We start from the raw sequence: 16,271 nt of genomic DNA, 5'->3' as shown, positions 1-16,271 counted from the left end.
TGGTGGAGGAGGAGCGTGTCGAGGAGGGCGAGGCGGTGGGCCGGGCGGCGAGGTTCCGCGGCTGGGACGACGGGCGCAGCGCGTCGAGCAGGCCGGCGGCGAGGGAGCGCGCGGAGCAGCGGCGCGCCCGAGAGGCCGTCCAGCCATCGCGTGTGGTTAGCGAGAGGTGAGTGTGGTTAGGGAGAAGACAGCGACCCGTTCCACCTCGTCCGACCGATTCGGCCGGACGGGTGTATTCCGAATATTGAGCGAATATTCGCTTTTGGGGAATGAGCTGGTTCCGTTCCACAGCAAAAGCGAACGCCAATTCATTCATGATATGACTATGCTGCAATACAGGATCAAGGCCAAGTTCAAGGACAATCTTTTGAGTTGGATTAGGTCCCTGCCTTAGTGTCCTCTCCTGCTCTGGTTGTTGTATATATCTTTTTCTTTTTTCGTCTTTTTTAGTTGTATTTATTTTGGACTTTGGTTTTGAGTTTTTAATATAATAAAATGTTGTGGGGCTCTTTGCCTCGCAGTCCTTGGTTTCAAAAAAAAAAACACTTGTTTTAATTTTAAGAATTGTACTAGACATCGTAGTATGTTTCCATAACATGTAAACCGACCTTATATTGTTCAATACATAGTGTTTGTCTAGAATTGACATAACACAAAACTTAGGCGCCACACATACCTTCCCCGTTGTCAGTTGTAGGTCACACACGGATGTGCACGACATGTAGGCAAGATGTGCATAGACGTCATATAGTGAAGTATGGCGCCACTTGTATAGACGCCATACAAAAGTAGACTAAAATAGTTTCGTCTGAACTCGGGAGGTTATTTTGTACAATGCTTTTGCAAAAGGGTAAATTTTATCAAAATCGCCCTCCTCCACTCCGGTTCACCCATCTACCACCGCTGCACGCCGCGCCCCGTGACCCAACTACCCAAGTAACCCTCGCGCGCGCGCCACTGCTGCGTTGGACGGCCCAGCAACAAAAAAAGGCCGCACGCGCTCATGCCCTCACCCCGACACGCCCCAATTCCATTCTCCGCCGCCGCCCCAATCGCCGCCCAGCTCCCGCGCGCACTGCGCCACCGGTGACGAAGATGATGAGGGGTTTTGTGAATCTGGTGACGATTAACTGGATCGAACGCGCTTATTCAGTGCGCCGCATGGATCCTTACAAGCAGTTCTTCTACCAGTCAGCAAAAGCCGCAATTGATGCAGCAGATGAAGCAGCCATGAAACAATCTGTTCCAGGGTTGCATACCCTGGAGCTGCCGCGCTCAGTCATGAACTTCACTGCATCAGACTGTGGAGGCACCATGGATATGTTCGCGCTCTTCAGGCCCCGGCCCCGGGCCACTTGCGAAGGCAGACTTGTCTATTTCAACAGGATCGGCGAGGCCGGGCTGTACGACGCCGACAAACATGTACACAGCACCCTGAGCGTCCTCAACGAGCCTAAGGGAACAAGTCCCATGTGCCTGTCCATGTTGCCGCATCCTGGCACCAACAAAGACAACATGTATGTCCTCGACGGTTCCCCTGGGAGGGCCAATGGTCGATGCTTCGAGGTCCTTGAGCCTATGCCCAACCCGTCTGGATTGAGAAGCAACTGTGGGTGGCCGGACTGGCGTTGGCGGCTTCTTCCACCACCTCCATTTATCCATGAATCTGGGTACATGCCCTCCTCCATTACTGCCTACACCACAGTAGTCGACGTCAACGGCTGTTCCTCCATCTACGTATCATTTGCTGGCGGAATCGGCACCTACAAGTTCGAGACGGCACGGCCTGACCCTCGGAGCCATCTAGGATGGAGCCCCTCGGAGGAGTGGAGCTACGTCGGGGCATGGACGCTGCCCTTTGATGGCAGAGCTCAGTACGTCCCTGAGTTCGACCTATGGTTTGGCTTCTCTGACTTCAGCCCTAGCCACCTGTCTGCTGTGGACCTCTCTGCAATAGACGGTGAACAGCCACCCACGGCCCTGCAAGTTGGGCAAGATCTGAACCTACCTGACAAAGAGTACTGGGTTCCAGTATATCTCGAGCTTGTCAACCTGGGCGATGGCAAGTTTCTCATCGCTAGGATATTTGAGATAGAAGAAACCCTTGAGCAGTTTGCTGTGTTAACCGGCATAGAGATGATGGCTGGTGTTGGTGATGATCACAGCGTTAAGGTGGTCAAGCACAAGTGCGTACGTTATACCTTCGGGGATGACGCCATCAAGTGTGTTCTCTAAATGGATAATGTTACGTCAGTGCTCTGCCTTCCTGTCTCATTTGTTATGCTGTCATCTAGTAATTCCCTCCTCGTAGGTTTATTTGTGTAATTCAGGGTTTGTGTACGTGTTGGGTCCCTGTATGGGCACTCATTCTAGTAGTATGATTACTCTTTGAAAAGATAACATTGTATCATGTTCAATAATCGTTTTAGGATTTTATTTGGGTTTATCGGTAAGACTGCATGTTTGTGTTCGATACATGTTCATTAGTACTACGTGCAGTGAGCATTTCACAGTCCAAAAATTATGTGAAGGCTTTAGCCTCTTTTGTCGGCTTGGCTGGCTACAGTGTTTGTTTCTTTTGCAGCTTCCTGTCACCGGCATATTTGATTTTCGTCTCTTGTGTTGTACATGAAATTGTTGTTTCCTATGCTTAATTTATCATGCATTTTGCCTGCCAATATTTTCAAGAAACAACGTGAATATCACACAAGAGTGGGCACTTTATCTTCTGTTGCACATTACCCAGTTTTTAGGCTCTCATTCTCTTATAGATGCTGCTGAAAGTCTAGCATTTATAAGGATGGGTTTTCCTGCGAAGGGGTCTTGGCTATTCCGTGATTTCCGTCATATCCAGCTTCATGGTGAGGGGCAGGTGCTTTGGGTGGAAGATAGTGACTTGTCTGCTCTCAGTTCGAGTATGGTTTCAGATATGGACTCTACCTCTTCTGAGGGGTTAATGGAAGAAGTTTCCTCTCTGGCGCCTCCTCGTCTCCGTGGGCGTCCTTGCAAGGCAGATACACCTCTCGTCATCGATCAAGTGAAGCGTTGCACCAGTAATAATAACAAGGGTACAGACAGATGTCACTGCCTGATGGGCCAATAGTGCGTAAAGCTACCAAAAGGTGAAGAAGGCATGAACTCCTGCAGAGTGCTACAAATTGCTGAGATGCAGCGTCTGGGCATTGAGCGCTGTCACATTGCTCCTGAAGAACTCACTGAAGCTCGCCTCCTGCAGGATCGCCCGGAGTAGTTTTCAGTGTTTTCTTAATAAATTCCTATTTACTTGCTGTGAGACTTTGCTATGTCCTCGCTCTTGAACCGCTCGTTTTCATCTAGGTTGAACCATGGTTTATCTGCTAGGTCTAATCCTGTGTGGCATGTATTATGTTGGAATGTTCCATGCCGGTATTTTCAGTCCGAAGCAACAATGTACACGACTTAAACGGATTTATCATAATCTGACAAATAACTGTTCTAAAAAGCTTGATCACTTTCGGCAGCTTAATGTTTTACAAATGGATAGTTGATAATAACAATGTGTTCTCCTAATTATTAAATAATAGTAATAGCTGAACATTGTTATGTTGGATTTCATATAAAATGCCGGGTCGGGAAATGATATTTTCTCTATCAAGAAATATATTAAATAATACAATACAACGGAAATTGATTAGATTGATTCATATTTTGTGAACTATGCTAGAGGCGCCCGGAGCGAACCTTATTGCAACTGTTAATGTTACTAGATGACCGGTTGCGCTATCGCGCAAATGGCGGAGGCTAACCATAAGGTTTGGCTTATTTTAGTACCAGAGGTTGTAGCGGAGCTCTTCCGCCGAGTAAAGGGGGTTTTAGGGTTAAATGGGCATCCAGTTTGAGCTATAGTAGTATCCGACGGGGTGTGTTGGAGCTCTTCTCTGGTTACTGCGTTTACTCACCATAAGTCTTGGTTTATTTCAATACCGGAGGCTCGGGAGCGCGAAGTGTAGCTCTTTCGACCGCCATCATCATAGCAGTAGCAAAGGGGGAGTATTAGGTGAAATGGCCATCCATGGTGAGCTATAGTAATATTCGGCGTGTTTCGTTGGAGGAAATGCCCTCAACGGCCCTTTTACTCTTGTTTGGCTACTCCGTTTGCTTCGGTTGAGTTATAATCGATGGGGTAGGCTGGAGAAAATGCCCTCGATCTCCCTTCCACTCTCCTTTGGATACTCCACTTGCTACCACTCGAGCGGTAACTGGGGAATATTATGGTTAATTGGCTGCGATTTCTTCTTCGGTCACTTGTACATTTGCCTCTTCCTCTTTCAACATGTTAGACACACTCGGGAAGCAGAGCATTGGAGCTACTCGTAGTTGAATTTGGTGTATTGCATAACAACTTCATTTTTTGGTCAATTGATTGCATAACAACTTCATTTTTTGGTCAATTGATTGCATAACAACTGAAGACTTTTATCAACCGATGGCAATGGAATATTAGAATCTCGTAGCTCTGTCTAAGTTTACCTATGCAGGGCGTTTTAATAACTTTGAAATAAATTTTTGTTGGGAGTGGGCTTACCAGGACTAATACCTGAAGGGTCGCGCAAATAGCAGAATTAAATCGGAAATTAAAGCATAAGTTGTAGCTTATTATAGTATTAAAAATTAGCACGTAAACTGCTTAAGTATCGGACGCTTGGAGCGGAGCTCTAACCCTCCCTCCGCCTAGTTGTGGATCCAGAACAAAAACATACCGGTGTCACTCCCTCAATCACTCATATTTTTTTGGAAAAATTTGCCACATGACACCATTATTTTTTGGCGTTTTCTAAAACACACCGCTCGATTGTGTATTTATCAGGTACCATTACAATTCGGTGGCATATTTGCCAGAACACACCACCTAACTAAAAGGGAAAGTTTTGCACTTTGTCTTTAAAACCAGTCATCACAAGCTAAAGTGCAAAACTTTCCGTTTTCAGGCTGGTGGTGTGTTCTGGCAAATGTGACACAAAATTGTAATGATACCTGACAAAAACATAATCGGACGGTGTGTTTTAGCAAATGCCAGAAAATAACGTTGTTCTGTACCTATATTTAAAGATGTCACACACTATAAATGGTTAAAATTTACCAAGGAATGGAAGTTCTACCCGGTGTCCTGTGGTAGCATAACGTAGGTCAAAGGGAGGGCAGCCGAGTTGGCTGGCTATCCAGGCTAAGCTCCATCGGCATCCAACAACGTGCATTGGAGAAAATGTCGGACAGCTCCTCCGCCCTCCTTTGGCTACTCCCTCTGCCTCCCATTCGACGTCTCCTTCCACCTCTTCTACGTCCTCCTCTTCTTCTTCCGACCCCTTAGACCCGCTTAGCATCATTGCCGCTACAGGGATCCGCAATCATATTTTGGTTAGTAGTTCAATTCGGATAACAATTGCAGTTAACCCGAGCCAGACAACAAACAAATGCAGAACAAATTGAAGCCCCCATGTTTCGGTAGGTCCCGTTGTGCCCCAGCACAAGGATAAAAGTGAGACAGTATATGATTGAGATTTATTGGCTTTAAACTGTGAGGCTCATCAAGGTCTCCCTGAGGTACGCATAGCATAGATTCCAATATCTATAGATAGAAACAAGTATTTTTTCATCTAAGTCTAATATTATCACAAGTATAGTAGGAAACATAGCTGGCAGAATTCATGCGTACATTACACATAATATATATTCCAACATCGATAGATAGAAACAAGTATTGTTTCATCTAAGTCTAATATTGAAATAGTTATATTACAGAACATAGCCGGTGGAATTCATGTGTACATTCTACAAAAATTTAACTATGTCCAATAACACCTGAAGCCAACAACACTGCATAAGACAGCATGGAATGGTTGAAGATCTCAGATAATTTCGCAAATTTGCTAATCATGTGCTTCCAGATCACCACCTGTGCTATAGCATTTCATCAATGTAATAGCACAATTTCTCCTTGCTCTGGATCCATTTTGGTTTCACAAAACAATGGTGCTGCATACACGATAATAACTGCTACATCAGCGGTGTGTTCCCGAACAGCGATATATGTGAGCTGACTCCTAATATGTCCGTTCTCTTCTTGTATTTGCATTAACCAGCGGTAGTTCAAATCCTTGACCACCAAATTAGCTGCATTCTCCATGTATCTGCTATAGCAACGGTGTGTCCATAGCGGTGATATCCATAGACTTGACTCCAGAAATAGTCATAGGAACAAGGGAACCTTGGCCGGTTGTTTCACGCAGCAGTATAGTACACACTTACAATGCAAACGGATGTAAAATTAGTAGCCTGTATAAGACACACTGCAAGCTCTGTTTGAATAAAATGTAACCACTATATAGTATTGATGGAAATGGTACACTTAGAAGTATGGTCTACCGATTCGAAACTTTTGCAATAATGAGTCAGTATTTTATTCATCAGTTTCAGCAGCGTACCCAGGTAGGCAGCTAAAGTACTGGAACTGAACAGTTACTTTCATGCGGGAACACATGCACGCGATAACACAATCTTGAAATACTATTTTTTAAACAATTTGTGAAAGCCTCCACTTCTCATAATCACTGTATTTTATTTTGGAAACGAAAGCAACAAACATTTTAGCTTCAAAATGAACTGTAAAAACCAAAGAAGGAACTGAAAACATAATAAGGTATCCACACTTTTGAAGGCAAAGCACATAAAAGAGAAACAATTCTGAATCTCAAACCGGCCTTTGATGATAATAGCGAGTTCACAAGCCCTGCTATTTTTCCAAACCTGTAGATGCTTTCAAAATACCTACATTTGAAATGGGGTAAGCCATGCTCTGCTACATGGCCCATGAACTAACAGTAACACTGTTGTTTTGTAAAGCTTGCTCCCTTCATGAATGTTTTTTATTTGTATTCCGGAAAAAAGAGGAGTAATATTTGTCTGACCAAGATAAGCATAACCAAACTATCTGAATTTTTGAAGGAAAAATCCAAAGATGGGAAACAATTATGAATTTATTCACTAAAGTAAAATATAATAATGAGTTCACCATCTTCGCAATTTGTTGGAAACAGGTAACAGAGCGCAATAAGTGACTTAAAATATTTATCTTCAGAGCAGAATTAGGTATACTACATTTCAGGTCCCACCAACTACTGTTAATAATGTATTGGTTTACAAATCCTGGTCAATTTTATAAAGAACAAAGTTTTTAACTTGTTGTTGCAAAAGAAACGATTAAAATAGCTTCCTGCCAAAACAGAAGAAACAGAAAGCATAAACAAACATCTGAACTTTTGAAGATAGAGCATAGTTTTGAAATAATAGCTTTCGAGCATCAAGAGTGTGAGCCGATATGGCGAAGCAAAGCAATATTGAGGACATCTGAGAACTAAAATAGAAACCAAGGAAGAAAGTATGCCACTTAATAACTGGTCTACCACAGTCTATGAAAACATGTCACGGACTTCCAGGCTGACCATTAGCATATTAAAAAAAAATCCCAGGCCCCGACATCAAAGATGCGACTTCTAACAAGAGAATACTAACCATCAACCAGATCAAGAAAAGTGATACAACCTGCCTTATGCATTGATTCACGATGTCCGTGCTTCTGTCATAATTGCCCATTCTCTTTTCTCTTTCATTTTTTCCTGTTTAACATAACCAGAGACATATCATGTGAAACATGTTACTATACCTTGATTGGCTTTTCAAGATACTGCAGCATAAGAAGATCAGAAATTATAGTAATATTCAGTTTCCCTTGGCAATTGTACGAGGTTATTTTATACACACGCAAAGCTGGCCATGTGTGACAAACATCTATATCCCGCAAACCAAAAATGAACTGGACCTTGGCTCCGACAGAACCAGTTTCATGATAAAACAATTAGTAAATGCTATCATTCAAATGGAGGAGATTGTAATTAACCACATGTACCATCCTCATTTTCAATCAATAAGCGAAGAAATTTTTTAGAGGTCAAATACGTCGCCACGCAAAGCTGGACATGTGTAAACAATTGAGTTTTTCATTTCTACCAGAATTAATTGTAGAGTGTTTGTGGTAAAAAAAAAGCTGAGTGTTCCAGAAACTAACCACTCGTCTTCTTCCAGTGTCTACATAAACCTTGTTCCCGGCTAAAATGAAGGGGAGTTGCTTGGGATCTGATGAGCCAGCCTGAAAACAAAAATTAAAATTAGAACCAACCCGACTTTCTTGCCTCTAAATATGAAATATTGTATATCAGTGAGCACCAAACATGCGAAATATCAAATGCATAATATTTAATAACTAAGAGGGTTTGTCGCCCACTATAGAACTAAATTAGTCCTGTGACCAACCAGGTATTGTAAAATTGGCTGAGTTGCTGTTAGAACAATGTTAAGCACTTCTTTTTCCTGGATTATTTTTCTCGCGCATGTTCTGCAGCTGGAAAACCAAATGTACCATCAGTCTAGTCACAAAGCTATATCTATGGTACTAATTTCTTCAGGCTTGCAATGCGTACATTGAACCTGGAAGGGTCAAACACGGTTGGATGTTGTAGATGGTCAGATCATAGTGTATTGAGCTCGCGTCGACATTCACGTTCCAATCCTTATTCACATGTGGAATCCTGTTGTTACTTGTGTCCCTGTTAAATAGTAGCTTCCTACAAGGAGGAAGAATGAATCAGTAAAGTTTAGCTACCTGCAACCTGGCAGTCCATGAGCGCCACTCCTGGAAACAAATAATAATTTCTGGGGTGTTACGCTTCCTCCATGTGTGATAAAATAAAAACACAGCGACAATGCTCGGAATTGATTCATATAATTAAAGCTGGCTGATCTTATCATATTTATTTTCTTTCTAAATAAAAACAGCAACTCAAGCTCTATAGTCCCCTTTTGTTCGCAGAAAAGCTAGTCAGGCAAAAGAAAAGTTAGTGATATATTCCCAAAACAGTAACCCAAGTAGTGCACAAAGTATATAATTGGGTATATAAATTGGTATGGTGAAATCTGGAAATGAACAAAGAATATAGTTGAGTTTCAGAGGGGTGCACGTGCTCTCACTTCACATGCCACAATAGATAAACATTTTTTTCTAGAAGGTATTAGAAGCCAAATATTCTATGAATAAAAAAATAAAGGTTAATCCAAATTTATGAGTATCCCGAAGGAGACAAGATGAACATTGTTAATATTTGGCTTAATTACTTGCAAATGCTTCCAAAACGAAAGTTGGAGAAGGGACCATAGCACACGCACCAGCAACGAATGCATTCCCTGGCCGAGTCCTCATCAACCCAGGGGTCCTTGAATTCTCAAGATAGAGCTCTTCTATTCAGCAGCCGAAACGACACAGGGGTCAAGGCAATCTCAAGATCAATCACAGTCTTCCTTCTGTCACCGCCGTTGCAGGCCTACACCGACGCCTTGCTGCTAGACATAACATGAGCAATGGATATTATCACTATGAAATTTAAGAAGGGGGAGAAGAAAGATGCAAAACCACAAGAAAATGGCACTGACCTAAATGATTAAGCACAAAGCTACAGATGTAGTAACCACCTTTTCTATAACACGAGGATCACATGTAGGCCTTCTACTTAACAGTAGTTATTAAGAGTAGCCGTATAGTCTAAGCATACTAAGTACTTAAGGTGATCTGGGATCTGTTAATATTTTCTTTTATGCATTTGTAAGCAATTCATCAAGCACATGACGAGAAAAAAATTCAAATTTCTCACTCTGTCAAGAAAGTGAACAAATAGGTTACTCTTAACCATAAAAAGGACAAAAAATGTTGTCACTGCGAAATTTTAAAATAACCATACCTATTCAATGGAGCTGAAGAAATACTGCCAAAATATCCTTTTTTTCTGTAACAATTGGATCTACCAAAATACCTATTCAAAGTGAGAGAGCTCATAACTCAGAATTGGAAATCATAAGCTTCCTGATGTTCTGAATAGCAGCTCTGTACTGTGTGAAAAAACTTACTACGCATGTCTCATATAGATAATCACAAGAGGTGAACCCACAAAAAGAATTGCCTCCAAAGTAGCAAAGACATCCATGGTATTCTGTTCGTCCACTAACATAATATACTTCACCAAGCTTAATGGAAAATCCAAGCTGCAAAATGACAAGATAAAGTTCAGTCATTAGTTGAGACAATCTTGACATGGCCAAAATTACATATTGCAGGGTCACTTACAACTCCTTTAGTTTAGACATACCCAACCGAACAAGCCACTTCCTATCCTCACTTCTTGTACCTGCAGAAACAAGAATACACAGTGAAAAATACACAAAAAATGATCTAATGTAAAGAAAGAAAATCCAAAAGTAAATAAGTGATATATTCTATCGTGTTCAGAGTCAACCAGCTGGACTAAGCACTGAATATAAGTAACGTCCAATAATCCTGATGGCGAAAAGAGACTGAAAAAAAGCTTCTACCATGTACTATTTAAAAGCTTCTACCATGTACTATTTTAGCTCATGGCTGGAAGTTTGTACACAAAATAATCTACAAGATTGACAAGCACCCAATCGCTAACAATATCAACATCTCCCTAATGAGTCCAACATCATAATGCATTTACAGCTCGGACACTTGCACAAATCGACAGCCGAACCTACTGCTCCCTTCCCACCCTTCAGTAGGATCTTACCGTTAGATGTGAGAACTTGGATTAGAAAAGAAATACCATTTGTATGGCTAACTAATAATACATAGAAGACCATTGGATTTGTTTCCATGTGAAGAGCATGGTAATCCATACCTGAGGTCACCCTCCCCCTCACGCTGCTAGTTTTGAGTCAGAATGTTGTACGTATTCTTTGGAAAATTAAAAACCGAGAATTCAAAGGGAGATGTGATAAAACACATGCATACATAGCGGGTGCACAACAAAACACTAAAAACCCTACACCGTAGCCAATTAGATAACTGAAGCATCATGCAACTTTCATACATTAGAAAAAAAGGCTTTCAATTAGAAACATACATGAAAGCAGACAATCCTAATCAAGAAAGTGATTCCACCTATACCTACAATGTGAACTCAGCGACCAAACCAATTTGCGCTAATTCACCACTGTACAGCTGATCCAAACCACCGGTACCAAAATTTTAATCCCCTTAATAATGCAGGCCCAGAAAACTTTGTCCGTTGAAAGAAAAATTGATTCAACTATGCCACTTGTATTAATGAAGCACCATTATTATGACTAAAATGAGGAGGCAATTAGGAGACCTCTAGTCCAATTACACCAAAAGAACAAGGGCTACTGGGAACATATAATTTTCTGCGGTCCTACTTTAATGCAATTTCAAAATCAACAGGAACAAAAATAAGGTACACAAAGGCATATCAGCCATGGTACTACGGTAAAAGAAATGAGGGAATGAACCCAAAACAAAGATATGGTAGCTTGTATGCGCACGGGAACCTTTAGTGACACGCATCGTCGATAAAGTACCTGTGCAAGAAGATCATGCAGGCCAAAAGTCCTACATGAGTCAGCACAGCGGAAGGAGGTTATCGGGGAATTTTTCCAGCCTAGTTGGACACCAAACATAATAAAAATGAAGACCAAATGAGTGTAAAAAAGGGATATGAGATTGTACCAATTACAAAAATTACAACGCGAAGGGATATCTACAAAGTTATAATTTTTCCTAGAATAAATGGAGCTAGTTTCCTAGGACATTTCTGCAGAGCATTCAACATAACTGTAATCATAAACTCATTCATGAAGGACCCAACTCGAGAAAATGAATCTCAATTTATTAATGAGATGGTAACACTAAAAATCCACGAGGTGGCTAACTACCTTAATTTCATCAGCAAGCTCCTTTGGAGCAACCTATTTGTTAAAGTAATCGGTCTATTGTAGGGTCTTCTTTTGGTCCTGTGAGTGGCACATATAGGTAGTTCGTCAGAAAAAACATCTTCAGTAAGGAGGAAAAGGTTGCCATTCATATCTCTAAAGCCCACTGAGAAGAGAAGAAGGAAATAAGCACCTCGGCATAAAAGAGCTTGTTTACCACCAGCTGGACAATGGCGAAGTATCCTAATTTTTGGCTTAACCAAATCTTAGTTTCAGGTGTAAATCTCAGAGATGCATAATTTAGCCGGTACCACAGTTTCTAAATCTTCTTAGGTAAACTATTGTTTGCTAGCCTACCATCAATGCATCAATTCAATAGATAACTGAACCAAAATACTTTAACCCCGACAAAATACACTGGTAGAAGATAATCATGGTAGTCTGCTCAACGGAATGGAATATAAGTTGTCAACCTTTTTTTCAGCATGAGCAAAGCTGTCAATGTAGCAATAAGATGTATACAGTTATTTCAAAATGTACAGATGCGAAAAAAGCAAAACTGAGTAAAGTTTATACGGAGTACATTGCAATAACAAAATATTATTGTAAAAGCAATTGGAATGATGCATGAGTGCGGTCACATAAGGTATCTAAAAATAGCTTTCCTATATATGGATAGGAAGAAAGCCATAATATACTCTACATATTGGGATTGGGATTTGGGAGCAGCTCACCTCTACATGAGGAAGTGCCAAAAAAATCTACAGATCGAACGGTCAGGGGTGAAAAGCGGGAGACAGATTTTACTGTACGTGGTGAAATGGACGAATCAGATTAAAGTTCCCCTTCAGACCATCTGGTTGGCCGGGTTGGCTTGCAGCCTTTATAAGAAGAAATATTTGGCTATAGACCAATTGGGTATTACATATCACCGGTAATCAAACTTGATAGCTAGAACAGATTGGACAACACACAAAGCAAACCGATCACCGCACATGTCAAGGAACAGAAGAAGAAATGAAGCAGCCACTATGTGGTCAACAGAGCACACACAATAAGCAGAAAACAGAGGCCGATGCGGTTCCCACGGCAACCCCTCGGCGTAAAAGAGCAAAAGTTTAACATGGGCAATGCACAACAATGATAACAGTAACACATGAAGTATCTCACCAAACCTGTGAAGCAACACCAACACCGCAATTTGGCCCTGGAAATAGCGCCCCGTGATGAACTGTTCCCCTCAAGAATCCTACATGGACAAGACGATTAGAATCCAAAGGAAACAGGGGGAATGAAGAGGCCAGTGATTGATGCACCTAGTACTATCAAATGAGATAAAATTCATCACCAAACTTGTAGAATTTTTAAACAGATGACACTAAGTTGGGGATGTAGACAAAAGTTTCAGACTTAATTTGACGGTTATTTCTTGAAGCCTCATATCCTCACAATTATCCTGTCATAATCATATAGAGCTTTTCTTTTTAGTAGGGAACAACACCAAGCAGAAAAATTAACAGCTACTATATATCATTGTCGAATCCGCACCTTTCCACATCTTCATTTGTTTCTATATCCAACCAAGCAACAATCCTAAAAAGATAAAAATCACAATGCACACCGAATCAAGCATAAACCAAAGCGATGTCACTGAAAATCAAAGAGACAAGAAAGAGTTTGTATACACACAGATGCTGTAGATCGCAAGTCATCGACAAGGAAGCCTAGCTCTGGCTGAGGACATCCGTAACCATGCATTGCTGGGATCTAGGTACCACCATGAGCATGCTCGTAGGCGTGGTTCCCTACCGCCGCTCTTCACCTTTTATTATATGGCCTGGGGATAAGAAATTTTACAATCAACACTATTATCTATGACTTTAAATATATTGCTCTAGCTAAAATTGCTGCAAAAATCTGTAGATATAAATAGAGGAGATGATGTGGAGGGAGGCATAGATGTGGTCGATACTTTGCAGGAGGGAGCAACCCTATTGTTGTGGTAATCAAGCAGAACAACAACGATCAGACCCTCCAAAAAAATCACCCTTTTGCTCCATTCCTGTTCCACCAAACATAGAGATGCATTATTAGATCGATCTAAGATGGGAAAGCATTAAGGCAGTATAAAAATTGTAACAAACACCTCCACCGGAGAAAAAGTGACAAGCAACAAAGCGAGAAAGATTGAATGATACCGTGGAAGAGAGAGAGAGAGAAATATATCTTAGTAGGATAAGCATACCTACAACAGCCATGGAGTCCATAAAAAGCAATGATGGCTGGTGCTGCTGTCGGTGAATCTCCTGGACACCCAAACCCTAGATACAAAATAAAAATTAAATTAGAGGAATCAGATGAGGAAGCTCGCGTGGGGAGGGCCAGAAATATGATAAAGGGAGAAGAATGCAGAAATGCTCAGGTGGAGCACGAACAACAACCATACCAATCTGAACAAATTCTCCAACTGCACACTCTCGAAACAGACTATTTTCTGAATCAAATCTTGGCATGGAATTAGGAACGGAGGCACGGACTTAAGGAATGGAGGCTAAACTAATACACATGGATAAGGAAGGAGATGACATTGTGCTTACCTAATCTTTCTTGGCCTGGTGAAGACGGACGTGCCAGCCGGTTCCCGTGCGAGCGCCAGGGGGCGCTGCTGGTGGAGACCAGGCTTGGGGAAGATGTCCTTGATGGCACTGCCCACAGCAACGAGGAGGCGCTGGCGGCGGCTACACGGAGCCTGTGCAAGCTTCGATAGGGATCTCCGATGGAGGTGTCGCCCAACCCTAGCAGCGAAATCCAAATTAAATTAGAGGCGAAAATCCAGAGAGGGGTGGAAGAAGGGAGAAGAGGAGGTGTTGGTCACCGGCGTCGCTGTAGATGTTGGCCGTCGGCGTTGCTGGGCGGCGGGGTCGAGCGCCCTCACCCCTTCTCGTCCTCCTCCCGCGTCCTCTCCTCCCAACCCAGGGCCTCTCGCTGGAACGCCGCCACCCTCCTCCAGGACGCGCTCCTCCAGCGAAAGCCCGCCGCCAATGTTGCGTCCCCCACAGCTTCGACCCCTCTACACGTCGAGGCGGGCGATTGGGGAGGAACGGCAGGACCCAAGACGAAGGCTGATGCGGCCCCACCTGCTCTTCGCACGGCGACGCCCGCGACCGGCGGTGACCATCACCTCCCGCCCGATGCGGTTGCATCCTGCTTGGCATGGAGGAGAGGCGGCGGCACGGGTTGGGGGACGGGAGAGGAGGTGAGGATTGGGGGAGGAGAGACTGGCCCCGTCTAGGTTTTCACTGCCCCAGACGAGAAGGGTGACATGAACGAGCCTGTGTGGCTGCCTATGACCGATGGCCCCCGCACGTATAAGGTCCCGTCTGTCATGGACTCGATAGGACAAGCAAAAGGTGATAAAAAACTTACCACATCCGACGGCTGAGGTGAAAAGCGGGATTGGAATTTACTGTAGCTAGCGAAACGGACGGTTCAGATTGTTTTGCCCCTCTCAGGTGGCCTGGATGGCTGGGTAGTCTAGCATCATTTATAGGAGAAATTCTGTTACCCGTGGAGGTTTATCTGAATTTCGCAAGGGTTGCAGCAAAGCTGGTAAGCACTTTCTTCGGTAATAGTATTGTTTAGCATGAACATTGGTCTTCAAACTAATATTTATTTTCTCATTGTTAAATTCTGTAGGTGTATCGTCACTGAGCACTTAAGTAGGAGGAACATCCCAGAAAATCCATGGCAACACAATTCAAACAGATCATTATATCCTCAACTCAATATCCTCAACTCAAACAGAATAAAAGAAATATATAGAAAGCATCTTGTGACGCTAGCTGTGGTGAGGCCCTAGTAGTTCCATTATACTGTTAACTAATTATGTGACACCCCTCATCTTATATAAGAGTCCACTAGAATCTGAATAGAACAATGCTCGTACCATATCCACATCTAATACAACTCAGAGTCCAAACGTAACTCAACTCATACATAATTTTGGACACACTCAACATGTATCCCACGTTGGGTTTTATTCTCCACCATGCTGTGTTGACTAGCACTATGTTCAGTAATATGTTGTTTCTAGTCCAGCCAATCCGTAAGTAGCTTGTGTTTAGTTCTTCCGTGTGATAAAAAAAAGCACATGTGATGTTCACAGTTCGATTCTCAAGTGTCCTATATCCACATTTGAAGGAACATTGTAGGGCCTAAATGTGCCAAAAACAGCAAGACGAGCAATGCTACATCTACGGACATATTGTTGTGGGATGTAACCTATGGGATTACGTGGAGGTGAAGGTTGGACGTAAACTACAACTTCTAAATTGACGGAAGGCTAGCAGATTTACACGAACCAAATTCATCCAGCTAATCCCGTAAGTCTTTCCTGTAAAATCCTTACTTACTTAACTCTAGGATTACGCACAAGACTGCAC

The 16,271-nt window shown here is 42.5% G+C and overlaps 1 protein-coding gene and 1 long non-coding RNA gene across 2 annotated transcripts; one reads left to right on the top strand and one right to left on the bottom strand.

Moving 5' to 3' along the window:
* Window positions 1-1,095: 1,095 nt before the first annotated feature.
* On the top strand, window positions 1,096-2,235 carry LOC127346916 (uncharacterized). The gene has a single exon (XM_051373159.1). The coding sequence runs from the start codon at window positions 1,096-1,098 to the stop codon at window positions 2,233-2,235; it is 1,140 nt and encodes a 379-aa protein (XP_051229119.1).
* A 4,670-nt stretch (window positions 2,236-6,905) lies between these two features.
* LOC127293018 (uncharacterized) lies at window positions 6,906-9,320 on the bottom strand. Its single transcript, XR_011742588.1, has 4 exons — window positions 9,256-9,320; window positions 8,514-8,657; window positions 8,102-8,434; window positions 6,906-7,652 (listed from the first exon to the last, which is right to left on the bottom strand). It is a non-coding gene; the product is annotated as an uncharacterized lncRNA (long non-coding RNA).
* Window positions 9,321-16,271: the final 6,951 nt, after the last annotated feature.

The sequence above is a fragment of the Lolium perenne genome, chromosome 4, assembly GCF_019359855.2.
Source record: "Lolium perenne isolate Kyuss_39 chromosome 4, Kyuss_2.0, whole genome shotgun sequence".
In the NCBI taxonomy this organism is placed as follows: domain Eukaryota; kingdom Viridiplantae; phylum Streptophyta; class Magnoliopsida; order Poales; family Poaceae; genus Lolium; species Lolium perenne.
This window is presented reverse-complemented; position numbering and strand designations above follow the sequence as displayed.

What these genes read in the sequence shown, in the direction of transcription:
- LOC127346916 (XM_051373159.1), top strand. Translation starts at nt 1,096, where the DNA reads ATGATGAGGGGTTTTGTGAATCTGGTGACGATTAACTGGATCGAACGC.